At 42.9% G+C, this 16,705-nt stretch overlaps 1 protein-coding gene across 1 annotated transcript; it reads right to left on the bottom strand.

Moving 5' to 3' along the window:
- Positions 1-211: 211 nt before the first annotated feature.
- Positions 212-16,454, bottom strand: LOC311118653 (low density lipoprotein receptor adapter protein 1-A-like; the record flags this gene model as incomplete). The annotated part of the gene is made up of 9 exons (XM_084193441.1): positions 212-2,246; positions 3,329-3,363; positions 3,458-3,594; positions 4,115-4,180; positions 5,581-5,653; positions 8,232-8,346; positions 8,755-8,867; positions 9,266-9,408; positions 16,370-16,454. The coding sequence occupies 9 exons, from the start codon at positions 16,452-16,454 to the stop codon at positions 2,093-2,095; spliced, it is 921 nt and encodes a 306-aa protein (XP_084049567.1). The 3' UTR covers positions 212-2,092.
- Positions 16,455-16,705: the final 251 nt, after the last annotated feature.

Genomic DNA, 16,705 nt, shown 5'->3' with positions numbered 1-16,705 from the left:
AGCAACTATCCCAAAATTCCCATGTTTTCCAGAAATTCAGATTGGAGGATTCCTGGAATAGGTAGGGAATTAGCAGGAACTCCAGAACACTCAAAGCAGTAATTTCTGGAAATCCCTGGCAGCAACACCCTCCTCTGTCAGAGGGTGTTATGCAACAGTAAATATCCTTTCCTAGAAGTAGACCAAACATCAATTTCATTTAATTTGCATTATTAAAATGTTTTATTCAAAGTTATGCTGGTATATAGTATTACATGGCACATTGGACAGGTCGAGATAGGTTACTGAACAGGGTGAAACTGGCCATGGTAGGAAGGAATTCAATACATCACTTTCCTAGGTCACGTTAAGTAGGCACAAACAGGATAAATAGTTTTGAACAAGTTGGAAAAAAATACAGGAAGTCTGCTGTTTTGTGGCAACTGAACCAAACTCTAGTATGTCAAGAATACATCCCCTATACAACTATAGAAAGTAGGGAGTACCAAAATTGATTGTCTTGCTTGGTCTGTATTGAGGCTTTGCTGTACCGACTGACTAATCCAAAGCTTAATGTGACGGATGAAGAATAGTTCAGCTCTAAATCTCAATATAAATCTGACTGAAATCATACATCCCATCTTTAATTAGAAAAACTATAAATTATAACCAACACAAAATAAATACATATAGGTAAATAATACTGATTATGGTCCAAATAGTACTGCTACGGTCCAAATAGTACTACTATCTACTATGGTCCAAATAGTACTACCATCTAGTATGGTCCAAATAGTACTAAAATGGTCCAAATAGTTACAGCTTCTACTATGGTCCAAATAGTACTAAAATTTACCATGGTCTAAATAGTATTACCATGGTCCAAATAGTATTACCATGGTCCAAATAGTACTACCATCTACTATGGTCAAAATAGTACTGCTATGGTCCAAATAGTTCTACCATGGTCCAAATAGTACTACTATCTGCTATGGTCCAAATAGTACTACCATGGTCCAAATAGTACTACCATCTACTATGGTCAAAATAGTACTGCTATGGTCCAAATAGTACTACCATGGTCCAAATAGTACCAGCTTCTACTACCATGGTCCAAATAGTACTACCATGGTCCAAATAGTACTGCCATGGTCCAAATAGTACCAGCTTCTACTACCATGGTCCAAATAGTACTACAATGGTCCAAATAGTACCAGCTTCTACTACCATGGTCCAAATAGTACTACCATGGTCCAAATAGTACCAGCTTCTACTACCATGGTCCAAATAGTACCAGCTTCTACTACCATGGTCCCAATAGTACCAGCTTCTACTACCATGGTCCCAATAGTACTACCATGGTCCAAATAGTACCAGCTTCTACTACCATGGTCCAAATAGTACCAGCTTCTACTACCATGGTCCAAATAGTACCAGCTTCTACTACCATGGTCCCAATAGTACCAGCTTCTACTACCATGGTCCCAATAGTACTACCATGGTCCCAATAGTACCAGCTTCTACTACCATGGTCCAAATAGTACCAGCTTCTACTACCATGGTCCAAATAGTACTACCATGGTCCAAATAGTAATACTATAGACTACTACATAGTACATAGAAATGAAAGAACAAAGTAAACAAAACTAAATAATGTAGGTTGACACATTGTGTGTATGATAGAAAATGTACACTGGAATTATAGGCTGTATTATTGCTTTGTTGTGTGTGTGGGGGGGGGGGGTCCCAAATCAAATCCCTAGCCTCTACCCATAGACTCTTCCTGGCGGCCCCATGTAGATCTATAAAAACTTGGATGAAACTTAAGCAATATGACATAATCTCAGCCAAAGCTCTCAACCTATGCAGTCCTTTCAGATCTATAAGGGGGAGGGAGTCAACTAGGGAATAAGGACAGAGGCAAGGGATCGGTTTGGAATGGAACTCTTCAACTCTTCTATGGCCCAATCTCAAATCGACCCCTAGACCCTGTGTCCTATGCACTTGTGGAGACCTGAGAGGATGACAGCTCCAGCGTAGGGCCTATGGGTTGATTTGGGATTGGGCCAAAGAACCAAAAAGCTGTGCCTCTCGGTCGCCCTCCAGTGGTCAATCAGAAGACAAAGAAGTCATCTCCTTTGGTGGCGTTCTTGTTCGATGTGTTCTGGTTGCACGTGTTTCCATCGGCCCAGTCAGGTTCTGTCAGCCAATCCTGGGGGGTCACCCCAATGTCCAGGACCTGGGGGTTAGTACGGGACACCGCCAGTCTGGAGGGAGGAGGGGGGGGGACGGGGGACAGTGTGACATTTACATTTTAGTCATTTAGCAGACGCTCTTATCCAGAGCGACTTACAGTTAGTGAGTGCATACATTTTTCATACGGAATGGGTGAGAGGTGGGGGGGGGGGGGGGATGTAGTCACAGCGTAAAGGCCAAGTACTTTCAAATAATATCACTTCTCTCTGGAAACAATGTTCATATACTCTTGAAACCTTAGTGCTTACAATAGCCAATTACACATTTCCACCAAACCATTTCATTTGTTTGGCTTCTTTATTGAACATAAATGTAACCGATTAATTAAAATGTAATATTTAAGAACATTTGCATACAGGTTTTGTTTTCCTTGATTCATTTTAAGAGTTTGTCCTAAAAATCTATTGTTTCAACAATATTTTATATAACGACATGTTTGATGTTTTACGTAAAATATATATATTTGTACAGACTACACCTAATATAGATCATAAGAGGCATTTATAATTTAATCATATTTCCTTTAATTCTAATTGCAATTCTAGATCCTGTTTTCTGCTTCAATTCAAATTCAAGAATTTACATTTGAGGCATTCTCGAATCAACCATGCTCTCTCGATGATCTCTACCTCTCTTTCTATTCTAACCTGTAAGTCAGGCTCATTCTGGACGGAGCTGTAGTCTATTCTAACCTGTAAGTCAGGCTCATTCTGGACGGAGCTGTAGTCTATTCTAACCTGTAAGTCAGGCTCATTCTGGACGGAGCTGTAGTCTATTCTAACCTGTAAGTCAGGCTCATTCTGGACGGAGCTGTAGTCTATTCTAACCTGTAAGTCTGAGGCTCATTCTGGACGGAGCTGTAGTCTATTCTAACCTGTAAGTCAGGCTCATTCTGGACGGAGCTGTAGTCTATTCTAACCTGTAAGTCTGAGGCTCATTCTGGACGGAGCTGTAGAGTCACATTCTCCAAAAGCTGCAATCACTCTCAGCGAAATCTGATCTGAGCAAATCAATGAGCTGATTTCTGTGGTCAATCAGCAGCAAGAAGAGACTAGCTTATTGACAACAGATACATTTAGGACGATTGTCTTACCTAGAAAAAGCCACGTCCAAGTCTTCCTCAATTTCCTGCAAGAGAGAGATTGAGTTTTTGTAGCCCAAATATTCGCTCTCATTAATTCTAAGTGCAGAGAGAAATGGTTGATGGAGGATTGGGACGTACCCAGACAGTGTTGTTGTTTTCAATGTTCTCGGGAGCGGTGCGGTTGTCCACCTGGAACTCCTCGTTGCCATTGGTTTCCAGAACCACAGCAACATGAGTCCGTTCCTCCAGGTCTAGCAGGTTACCCGTGGCAACATCTATGGAGACAATCAGCCAATCAGTAAATGTTGGAGTATTTACAGTTTGATTCCAACAGCTCACAAAGACTCGGCCCTAAATCCCATGGATCCAACCAAGGCCACAGTAGGAGGGGCCATTATGAAAAATAAAATAAAATGTATGCACTCACTCTGGATAAGAGAGAAGATAATCAGAAAGACATTTCATAGCGTTCATTGCTAAATAACATCCAGTAAGTGTTACTCTGATTTACACTGTAGTCATTTAGCAGACGCTCTTATCCAGAGAGACTTACAATTAGTGCATTCATCTTAACATAAATCTGATGCACATTATACTAGAAATAAAGAAGGTATTTTGTGTCTTCTGAATATGCGCATTGGATAAAAGGCTGAGTGCGTGTGTGTCTGAGGCTGCATTTGCACAGGCAGCCCAATTCTGATATTTTTCAGAGCTGATCGGATTGGTTAAAAAAAAAGATCAGAATTGGGCTGGCTGTGTAAACGCAGCCTCAGTGACTCTGCATGTCCCCCTTACCTCCTCCTTTCAGACTAGCCAGGCTGCTGGTTGCTTCTCCAGCCGAGCCGGACTTCACCCGCTTCTCTACAAGACACACAAAATATTACCGTCAACACACACACAGCTACTGAACAGCTTCTACCCCCAAGCCATAAGACTGCTGAACAGTTAATCAAATGGCTACTCAGACTATTTGCATTGACCGGCTTTAAAAATGAAAAATAAAAATGCACTGACTCTTGCACCGGCTGTATACACACTCGCTGGACTCGACCCACACACACACACACTCGCTGGACTGTAACTATTTCCCCCCCCCTTTTGTAAATGTTTTACATTTTAACTCTGCTGGGGCTTGTAAGTAAGCATTTCACGGTAAAGTCTACACCTGTTGTATTCGCGGCATGTGACAAATAAAATGTGATTTCATATAGAAATGCTAAACTGTGACCTTGTGACGCGTGTTTGGCGTGTGTGTGTCCGTCTCCAGGGTTGTGCGTGTGTGTGTGTCCGTCCGTCTCCAGGGCTGTGTGTGTCTCTCCAGGGTTGTGTGTAATGGGGTTTGTATAGCAAAATTTAATCAAATCGCAAACACATATTTAGCAGATGTTATTGCGGGTGTAGCGAAACGCTGGTGTTCCTAGCTTCAACAGTGCAGTAGTATCGAACAGTACACAACAACCTATAAAGTATTAGGACGAGCAATGTCAGAGTCCATATGTACAGTAATACAGTACCGGTCAAAGGTTTTAGAACACCTACTCATTCAAGGTTGTTTCTTTTTACTATTTTCTACATTGTAGAATAATAGTGAAGACATCAAAACTATGAAATAACACATATGGAATCATGTAGTAACCAAAGAAGTGTTAAACCAAAATATATTTAATAATTGAGATTCTTCAAAGTAGCCACCCTTTGCCTTGACAGCTTTGCACACTCCTAGCATTCTCTCAAATATATTTTGATTTGTTTAACACTTTTTTTTGGTTACTACATGATTCCCATAGTTTTGATGTCTTCACTATTATTCTACAATGTAGAAAAAAGAAAGAAAAACCCTGGAATGAGTAGCTGTGTCCAAACTTTTAACTGGTACTGTACATGGATAGAATATGTAGTATATCTGAAGAATACGTCAGATAGAATAGTATATGTACAGCAATAGTTGTATAGGATGGACTTGACTAGAATACACTATATACACATGAAATGGGTAAAACCAGTATGTAAACATTATTAAAAGTGACCAGTGTTCCATGTCTATGTACATAGGGCAGCAGCCTCTAAGATGCATTGTAAAGTAACCGGGCGGTAGCCGGCTAATGACAGTGACTAAAGTTCAGGGCAAGGTACTAGGTGGAGGGCTGGATAGTGGTGACTATTTAACAGTCCGACGGCCTTGAGATAGAAGCTGTTTATCAGTCTCAGCTTTGATCCACCTGTACAGTCCTCACCTTCTGGACAATAGCTGGGGTGAACACTTTCTTTGGCAACCTGCCAGAACTCAAAGGCCACTCTAAAGGCCTGTGCTACCGTCAGAGTCACTGCCTGGGCCTAGGGAGAAAAAAGACAATACACGAGGCTGTTATGATGATGCTAGAAGCCCCAATGACACAACATTAACTTTCATTAGCAATCAAAGGACACGGAAATCCTACGGGGGAGGGGGGGGGGGGGGGGATATAATTGTATTGAGTAAATGTATGTATTGGTTCATTTAATTTTGATAGGAGAGATGAAATTGTAATGATTTGAAGGTTATTTGTTGATGTGAAAACCTAAATTTACCGATTTGAAGGTTGTGTCATTAGATTGGTTGTGGGTGTCGGGCAGAATTCCTGGCAAACAAAAAAAAATAAAAAATGGGGTCCTTAGAAATGCGGGTAAAAAAATAATAATAATGGGGTCCCTGCTGAAAAAGTTTGAATATCACTACTCTAGAGCAGAATTTCCCCAAACTCTGTCCTGGGGCCCCCCCTGGGTGCACGTTTTGGTTGTTGCCCTAGCACTACACAGCGGATTCAAATAACCAATTAAATCATCAAGCTTTGATTATTTGAATCCGCTGTGTAGTGCTAGGACAAAAACCAAAACGTGCACCCAGGAGGGGCCCCGGTACCAAGTTTGAGAAACCCTGCTCTAGAGTACGAGCGCTCTAAACCACAGAGGGTACAGGGCACATTATATAAATGACTCAAACAAACAAATATTCAAAACTGAGCAGAGCAATCAAGTTATACAACTGAATAAAATGGTCTGATATACCACGGCTGTCAGCCAATCAGCATTCAGGGCTCGAACCACCCAATTTATAAATCTGAATAAAAACACACCCAAAAAAAATTTGCTCAGAGAGATGTGTGAAACATTTTGGGACTTTTTCAACAGTGGACAAATGACAAAAAAAAAACACCAAAAAGATAGTTTGAGTGGACTACTCCTTTAAGAGTCAAAGCCACTGTAATTGGAGCTACCCTTGGGGCCAATGAGAGATAAAGGTTTAAAGACCATGCATTGACACATTGTTTATTTTCAATGACCTTGTCAACCTTGATTGACTAACAAATTATTTTCTCTCAGTCAGTAGAAAAGCATAGAAAAAGACCACTGTGGATACATTCACACAGCTGGGAGAGCGTTGTGTCAAAGGTCATTAGTATCCAATCTCTCTCCTCTCCTGCAGAGAGAGAGAGAGAGGGAGGGAAAAGGAGGAGAGAAAGTCTTGCGAAAGAGTTTTGGGTTATACGAGAGACGGCGTGGTGACTTGAGGGAGGGAAGTGTCCTCCAGATTCCCAGCAACACAGGAAGTCAAAAAGGGGACGAGGAGTGCAACCTCCTAATGTTTCCCCCGGGGGAACGAGAAGGCCACAGTCAGACCTCCTAATGTTTCCCCCGGGGGAACGAGAAGGCCACAGTCAGACCTCCTAATGTTTCCCCCGGGAGAAGGCCACAGTCAGACCTAATGTTTCCCCCGGGAGAACGAGAGAAGGCCACAGTCAGATGTAGGGGTTATATTGGAAGCAAACATATTTTAAGGCAGGCTTTTGTTCCAGCCCTGCTTTAATACACCAGATTCCCGTTGAGCAGCTGATTAGTAGAGTCAGCTGTGTTAGAGCAGGACTGGAACAAAACTCTGCACACCCAGTAGTTTTCATAGCATTCATTTCTGTGCCAATCCCCCTACCCTTTAGTGTTCAGATCTGAAAGATAGCTATACTGAACAAAAATATATAAAAAAACGCAACATTCAACAACTTCAAAGATTTTACTGTTAGTTCATATAAGGAAAATCAGTCAATTGAAATAAATAAATTAGGACCCAATTTATGGATTTCACATGACTGGGAATACAGATATGCATCGGTTGGTCACAGATACCTTTAAAAAAAAAAAATGGGCCTCAGGATCTCGTCATGGGATCTCTGTGCATTCAAATTGCCATAAATAAAATGCAATTGTGTTTGTTGTCCGTAGCTTATGCCTGCCCAGACCATAACCCCACCGCCACCACGGGGCACTCGGTTCACAACGTTAACATCAGCAAACCGCTCACCCACACGATGCCATACACGTGGTCTGCGTTTGTGAGGCCGGTTGGACGTATTGCCATCATTTTTTTTATGACGTTAAGGCAGCTTATGGTAGAGAAATAAACATTAAATTCTCTGGCAACAGCTCTGGTGGACATCCCTGCAGTCAGCATGCCAATTGCACACTCCCTCAAAACTAGACATCTGTGGCATTGTGTTGTGTGACACTTGTCCCCAGCACAAGGTGCACCTGTGTAATGATCATGCTGTTTAAATCAGCTTCTTGATATGGCACACCTGTCAGGTGGATGGATTATCATGGCAAAGGAGAAATCCTCACTAACAGGGATGTAAACACATTTGTGCACAAAAAATGAGAGAAATAAGCTTTTTGTGCATATGGAACATTTCTGGGATATTTTCTTTCAGCTCATGAAACATGGGACCAAGACTTCACATGTTGCGTTTATGTTTTTGTTCAGTGTAGATAACTAAAAACTGAAATTAGCCTACAGGAGGTCCAAGTAGAGCCATAAGAATATTGCTTACACCCCATCCAGTACTTTCAGATAGGGGGTTGTTGTGTGCCACTTCAGACTCACCACTTTCCTCTTGGAGCAGAGGTAGGCGTGGCACTCCAGTGTTCCGTTGAGGGTGTTCTGGGAGATGTAGGCAAACACCTTGTCGTGCAGCTTGTCCGCCGTGCAGTAGGATATCCTGCAGGACACAGGGCAAAGGTTAAAAGGTCAGAGGGCAAAATAAAGTCAGCGGTCACAGTTATGGTTCAAATGGCAAGTGTCCTCTGAGACAAACCAGGATGCCATAAAAGCTTGTGTGGGAACAAAGGTTCTGGCAGAGAGAGAGAGTGTGTCTGTGTGTGGCCACCCAGCTCTGTGCAGATGAGCTCCTGTAGGGAGCTGTATTTTCAAAGACATTCCCGCTCTCCCACCTCTCCCTCCCCCGTTGGGGTTTCCCTTCATAGAGAAACAAAAGTCTGAGAAGTAGGCCAGATGTGTTTTGTATTCACAGAGTAAATATTTGTGTATTTTTGTCAAGTTAGAGGTCACACAACACAAATACAATTTGCAACCACTGTGGTACGATGCACAGCACACACCCCCCTACCTGTATATGGAGACGTTGTCTAGTAGCTGGTTGGTCAGACTGTCGTACAGCATAATACCCTGAGGAGAAACCTTCAGAGACACCTTCTGAGGCTTCTTACCTCCCGCTTTGGCCTGGAGGGGATAGAGTTGATGACAGAGAACATAGATTCATTACAAATCAATTCTTCCTAATGGCTTTGGCCTGGATCGATATGAGATAATATAACAACAATAATTAGACGAAGATCTTAAAATTATATCACAATAAAAGTAAGATGATTACTGATGATAGATAGATCAAAGATGATCAACACTATAATAATACCAATAAGAGTCAGCTAATTGATCATAGTTTCTAAGGGGCAGGCCATGTTATTCAGTCATCTGGAAGCACTTAAGGAAAATGCTGTTCTTGAGAGCAGAAGCAAATCAAGAGCAACTCCAAAAATATCATCTAAAATCAAGTGCTTCGGAAACTTCCGGTGCTTTGAACTTCCAATCCCTCCTACTTGTATGACATCACAGCTCACCGTGGCAACGATCCTCTTGACGGCGGCTGCTGATAGGTCCTCTCCTTTGGGCTGGTCCACCAGGGTCATGCCTAGGTGGCGGATGTTAAAGGTCATGCCATCTACAACAGTCTCCCTCGTGTCTGTCCAGTTCTCAGGAAGTTCTAGAGGTTATAAGATTGTAAGGAATGGGGGGGGGGGGGGGGGGGGGGGGGTCAACCATAGCAAGGTTATTATAGTAAACTGAATTTGATGGTAATATTATCTTTTAAACTAAATGGGGTTTAAGAGCTTCTGAATCTGGCGGGAAAATGCTGCCAGTAGATGGCGATGTTACAAATAGGCCTAGCTTGTGCATCATTTTCACTAGCCATCACTATCCATCACTAGACAACACCGAAGAAATCCGAGGGCGAGCATGGAGCGTGACAAGCTTGAGCAGCTTGTGAAGTTGCCGGAGCAGTTCGTAAATCAAACACCAACTTCAAACTGACAGCCAGTCGTTGTTTGATGTGGTGCCGTGCCTTCTCAACCTCGAGTCACACGTGCAGTCAACTACTGTTGCAAAACAGTTGGCACAGGTTCTCCTGAAGTCACTGCTTGAGCGCTTCGCATGCATACTGACTCCTCTGACAGACAACTTCAAATCCTCGCTCTGCAGCAGCTTGCAGAGCGAGGCACTTCGCTCAACACAGATGGAGCCACTGATGAGGGAAGCAGTCTTTTGTACTTCAGCAAATCAGAGAATACAGCCGTGGAGCAGCAGGACCCAAGCAAGATGTCAGCACTTTGAATCAAGCAAGCATCTCGACCAGTGCTTCAGAAATATAGCTAAACTTGTATCGAAGATTGTGTCTGAGGTCACTGTCCAGCCGGAGGGTCAACCTGGCAGGGCATTAAGTGCCCTGTGTGAGCTGCGGAAATACCTGGAAGAGGTAAAGGTGGGCATGTTTACAAAGTCACCTCTCCAGTCCTGGCAGGCAAGGATTGCTGTTTATCCAAAGCTGTGCCCTGTGGCACTGGTTTCTTCCCCTGCATCCCAAGCGTTCGTGGAGAGAATATTCTGTCTGTAGGACAACTGTCACCAGGCTTGAGAAACCGAACGACCACCTCTCTGGAACGCAGAGTCTTCTTGAAGATGAACCAGAACATCTTGTTTGGTTGAACAGAAACGTGCCCAAAAGCCCGAGTTAGCATGTGCAGCACCATTGAGGGCTTTCGCCATTTTTATTTAGTCAACTGGGCAGGACGTCCAACTTCATTGGCTGATCCCTCCTGATGACCCGGTTGGCATGACCTGATGACCCGGTTGGAGTCATGACAGCCGTGTCATAAGGAAGGATCAGCCGATGAAAATGTACTATTTCAAGATGGAGATTGCCTCAATGGTGCAGCCCATGCTCCCACAGCCACCATCATGACACAGATACAGAGATGTTGTCTAGCCAAGTCTATGGTCCCTTCTCCTTATGCATTACTGCCCCCTAGTGGCAAGAAGTGACATCCCCAAAAAACACATAAATGGCTCCTAGCCCCCCACGGCTACTTTCTGCCCCAAACACTAAATAATATTAAAACCAAAACATAAAGTGTGTATCAACCTGAAACAAAATAACCAGTAAATCAAGTCAGAAAACTGACTGAAACTAAACTGAAATTCAAATTAAAATCTAAAAACTAATAGAAATAAAAACTAGAATAACTTTGATTGAACCATAGAGATACATCCTCTATGGGGTCAAGATCAGTAGTAGGTCATGACCTCCAGGTTGTTCTCACATGTATCCGTCCAGGTCCAAGCAGCTAGGTGGGTCAACGTTCAGATGTTATTTTCAAATCATGTTTGAGAACAGGGTCAATATTATGTATAAGGTCGATACAGGTGGCTACATCTATCCGTTTGTCTCTGAGATAGTGTTTGGTATTGCGTCAGTGTTGGTCTGTCGTGTGAATTTGTGGCGCTAAAGATATTCAAAACAAAGTCCTGTAAAAGGTAAAAAAATTACTTGAAAAAGGTGAAACTGTTTCAAAAACACTATCGGTCAGGGTGGAAGAACTGAACGCAAAAGTAAATATTTTCATTCAGAACTAACCTATAGCTGACCTGTAAAAGAGGGCAAAATATTAAGGAGAGGGAGAAAGGGGAAGAAATATTGAGAGAGAGAGAAAGGAGAGTGGAAAATGAATAGTCTGGTACACTAACTTTAACAAGCAATGATAAGAGAAAGATGTCTGTTCCAGTGTCCCCATCAATGTTTTCATTATTTTTAGCCTGGTGTAAGTTATCCATATAGTGACAGATCCAGGACCAGCTACCCTGAAACCTTTGCCTGACGACTTCTAGCCTACTGCTATCTATCGCTAGCTACATTCATCATGGAGAAGAAACGTTATGGGGGGGGGTGGGGCGATGTGGATGGGTAGCCAATTAAACCTAACCTTCACCGTAAAACCGACGGCGCAAACCTGACCTAGTGTCTAGGTAACTTCCTCCTACTTTCACGTTGTTTTGAAGGAGAAAGACAGAAAGCCAAACAGGGGGACAGTGAGTAATATTAACTATTAAAAGGCCATTCCCTCATTCCTTATCTGTTCTGCGTGTCTGTAGCCTTCCAGAACTCTGTTAGCAGAGATTTCCTTGGAGATCTAGTGCACACTGGAGATCTAGTGGAGATCTAGTGCACACTGCTATTCACACACAGATGCAGTGTACACATCACCGACAAACTGAAATGGTCCACCCACGCAGACAGCGTGGTGAAGAAGGCGCAACAGAGCCTCTTCAACCTCAGGAGGCTGAAGAAATTCGGCTTGGCACCTAAAACCCTCAAACTTTTACAGATGCACAATTGAGAGCATCCTGTCGGGCTGTATCACCGCCTGGTACGGCAACTGCACCGCCCACAACCGCAGGGCTCTCCAGCGCATCATCTGGGTCAAACTACCTGCCCTCCAGGACACCTACAGCACCCGATGTCACAGGAAGGCCAAAAACATCATCAAGGACATCAACCACCCGAGCCACTGCCTGTTCACCCCGCTATCATCCAGAAGGCGAGGTCAGTACAGGTGCATCAAAGCTGGGACCGAGAGAATGAAAAACAGCTTCTATCTCAAGGCCATCAGACTGTTAAATAGCTATCACTAGCACATTAGAGGCTGCTGCTGCCTATTGAAATCACTGGCCACTTTAAGAAATGGAACACCACATTTACATTTTAGTCATTTAGCAGACGCTCTTATCCAGAGCGACTTACAGTTAGTGAGTGCTTAAATTTTTTTATTTATTTTTTTCACTACTGGAATCTGGACCCACAACCCTGGCGTTGCAAACGCCATGCTCTACCAACTGAGCTACATCCCTGCCGGCCATTCCCTCCCCTACCCTGGATGACGCTGGGCCAATTGTGCGCCGCCCCATGGGTCTCCCGGTCGCGGCCGGCTACGACAGAGCCTGGATTCGAACCAGGATCTCTAGTGGCACAGCTAGTGCCTTAGACCACTGCGCCACTCGGGAGTTTATCACTTTAATAATGTTTACATATCTTGCACTACTCATCTCATATGTATATACTGTATTCTATAATATTCTACTGTATCTTAGTCCATGCCGCTCTGTCATTGCTTGTCCATATATGTATATATTCTTAAATCCCATTCCTTACCAGTTGTGTGTATATGTTGTGAAATAGTTAGATATTACTGCACTGTCGGAGCTAGAAGCACAAGCATTTCGCTACACCCGCTATAACATCTGCTAAACACGTGTATGTGACAAATACAATTTGATTTGATGCAGACATGCGCACAATGACGTTCTCTCTCTCTCTCACACGCGGGACGAGCGCTAACACATTCACACCATCCCCAGAACGGTTATATTTAAAAACTAGAAACAGTCCCCGCTGTTTTCTGGTTTGTTAACCGTGATTCGGACTAATGACCGTGACATCACTGACTCAGACATCCCTGTATGGCGTGTGTGTGTAGTAACGTGCAGTTTGAGAGGAGGTCCCAGCAAGAGCAGGCAGCAGCATGGGACCCTCACTGACTGCCTGATGACCAGATAACAAGATGGAGGGCTTCAGGTTCAGGGGTCAGTGAGGGAGTCTTCAAGTATGAGGGATACAATGATGAATGGAAGAGGGAGAGAGAGAAATTAGGGGGAACAGTAGAGGGAGAAATGGAGAAGGCTAGGATATGAGTTTCTGCCATATAGACCCAGTGGATCACTTTAGGTCTACAGTCTACATTTTAGTCATTTAGCAGACGCTCTTATCCAGAGCGACTTACAGTTAAGTGAGTGCATACATTCCCATACTGGCCCCCCGTGGGAAACGAACCCACAACCCTGGCGTTGCAAGCGCCATGCTCTACCAACTGAGCTACATAAAGTCTATGTTATCTAGGGACATTGGACAAGGGTCTAACTTCTGGCAGGGCTAACTTCCAATGAAAACACTGATTCTTATAAGACCTGAGGGCTATGTCCAATGAAAACACTGCTTCTTAGAAGACCTGAGGGTTATGCCCAATGAAAACACTGCTTCTTAGAAGACCAGAGGGTTCAAGTTCATGTGAGGTTTCTGAATGTAAGTTGGAACTATAGGTTAGACTATAGTGACACAGGCGATAACGCAGGGAGGTCGACCACTCTGTCCCAATGCAGACCAAAGATAACAGAAATGTTACCACAGCAACAGGAAACCACACAACATCACAGCCCCTCTATCAACACACAACAGCCAATCAGAATCCAGGGATTTCAAGGTGGATATGAATGACTGAACAAACAATAATAGCGAATTCTCAGAACTCTGTCAACTACATCCTACACCTAGAAGTCAACACGTACTATAAGAAATGGGGGTTAGAACTAAATGGATTTCACAGAAGTAGGTATATATACCATAGGAGTGACTGAACAAATATGATTGAATTGATAAATGACTAGTATTATAGTTCGTAATTCTACGGTATGTACTATTGGAATAAGCTGTACGTAAAATAAGAGGTTATGGGAAAGAGGACAAACGATACTGTCGGTAATATGGAAGTGATGTGGACTCAAAAAGTGAGCAATATTGCTCAAATGGTCCATGCGCCAGAGGATGTGGAAAATTCTGCCAAGGTGGCTTTACCTCAACCAATTTCTAAAAACCCTCTCTAACCCAAAAACAATCTGTTTGACACGGGACAAGAGGAAAAGGAGGGTGAGGTGTTGTATACATTGCCCCTGGGCGTTACAGAGAAAAATGAAAAACAGAAGTTTAATCTAAAAAAGGTCACTTTGGCATTTTCTCCCCTGGTTGAGTTTAGGATTTTTGGAAACTGTAAATGGATTATACATCTGTGCCTGAGGGCAACTTCTATCCAAAGGAAGATATTGTCCCCAGTCTACATGCCTGACCATGGCCAGTCCTGCAGGCTGAACGATATGGATCAGTAGTGATGAGGACGTTTGCCCCAACCTGGAGAACAGATTCAGAAAGCCTACTGTAGATTAGACACTGGAAAACAGGTCACTCGTCACCTGTAGCTCTACATCACAGTTAAATCAACATTACCTACCTCTACATCACAGTTTGTGTTAACTTGATCATGATTTCATGAGTTGTTTATATAAAACCAACATCAGTAAGTGTGCCTATAAATGTGTGTGTGTGTGTTAACAATGGAAGAAGCACCAGCAGTTCCCAAACTTGAATCTGAACCCAGCCATGCTGTGGACCAGAGGGGAAGAGTTAAAAGAGGGATAACTGGGCCCAAAATCTGTCTTCTCCGGCAGGTGGTGGCGTTTCTGTATTTTTTTTTTTAAGCTCACCAAGCGAGGAGTTTTTGTATGGAGGTTAATGAGAGTGTCGAATGTGGTTAACGAAACATTTAAAAAGGTTTATTTGCTATGTGCGGCTTATTTGATCGAATATAAGTTTCGTAATGCTTAGGTTTTTACGAGTGTACTGATTATAATAACTGAGAGAAAAAAAAAGCACTTTATATCAGAGTTGTGCCTGTTGATCACATGCGTATCTGCCCTCTCATTGGCTAGAATGGTCCCACCTGATCTCCGCTTTCCATTTTTTTTAGAGACGTTTCTGTTCGTTGTTAGAGCGGTCACTTGAGTATCTGGTCAATCAAATGTATCATCTGTGTGTGGATTTACTGACCTGGAGCACTTCTGTAGTAGCTGTTACCATGGTTATAGTGATAAGTAGTTATAGTTTCCTCGGCCGCCACCGAATCACCCCCTCGCCCAGGATCAAGTGAGATGTAGGATACAATATGCATCCCATTCTCTATATAGTGCACTACTTTTGACCAGGTCCCATAGGGCTCTGATCAAAAATTGTGTACTATGTAGCGAATAGGGTGGCCAACTGACCTTTTTATGCCATACGGTGCCGTGTAGTTGTTACATTAGCGTTCAAAACAGCCACAGGTGTCGTGTTCCGGTTCCAAACTGGGTGAGAAACTATTCCAATGGAAAGGAGCTTAAAATGCTACACGGACATTTAAACTACTGAGAGAAGGCTAGACTTGATTCAAACATTGGTGTCACAATTGATGGACTGTAATAGAGTATAAATAGAGTACTGTTACCCAAAACATTGCAATTAGGTCATTGCATGAGAGGAATATGGTTATCAAGGGTGGTGCATTTCAGGCTCTGAGCTCATAAATTGGGAATACTTGAGGATAGTGGATCACCTGGATAGCCTACACCGCCAGTTCTGAGGACATTCTTGTCGAAATCCCTTCACATTGCAACCTGGTTAATTTGATAGGAAACACGTGGTTGCTACGTGTTCGTTTTTTACTTAATTGATTAGGCCTAATTGTGCCACAAATCATGACAACAGTAGACTAGCCTAGTGAGTGAACTAATGAAAAACATGCAATGGATATGATTGATGAAAATGTTGCACTGGATGTAACAAGTGTTATAAAGTAGACAAACTACAATACATTCGGCGTATCATGAACATTTGACCCACAAACATACAAATGTGTAAATAATTCGCTGTGTTCACACTACTAAAACAATGTTTTGTCAAATGCTTTGTTCACTACAATGCATGTGTGAAGCAAATATTACAGGAAGTTTTCACTTCAGACAAATCTTACTTTTATGTTTGCCCGAATTCCAAGACCGTTTCGCTATACTTGGACTTCGAATGATAGCTCTTCCAGCCGACCTTATGGCATCCATCGCCGCCTTTAGGACCAGGAAACTTGACAAAGTGTTTGTAGTCTTTCTAGACCGCAGAGCTCCAAGAATGTTGTTGGCTTTGATTCTTTGGACGACTTTAAATTTAGACCCAGTGGGCGGTGCTATATCTGCCAATCAACCGAATGGGCAATCCCAATGCAGGCATACGTCAAGCGCGAGGGAATCCCAAGAGGTCAAAATAGTGTCAAGCGGCGTTTGATAAAAAATAACTGCCTTTGCTTTATTACCTG

The sequence above is a fragment of the Coregonus lavaretus genome (assembly GCF_964263955.1).
Source record: "Coregonus lavaretus genome assembly, contig: HAP1_SCAFFOLD_7196, whole genome shotgun sequence".
In the NCBI taxonomy this organism is placed as follows: Eukaryota; Metazoa; Chordata; class Actinopteri; order Salmoniformes; family Salmonidae; genus Coregonus; species Coregonus lavaretus.
This window is presented reverse-complemented; position numbering and strand designations above follow the sequence as displayed.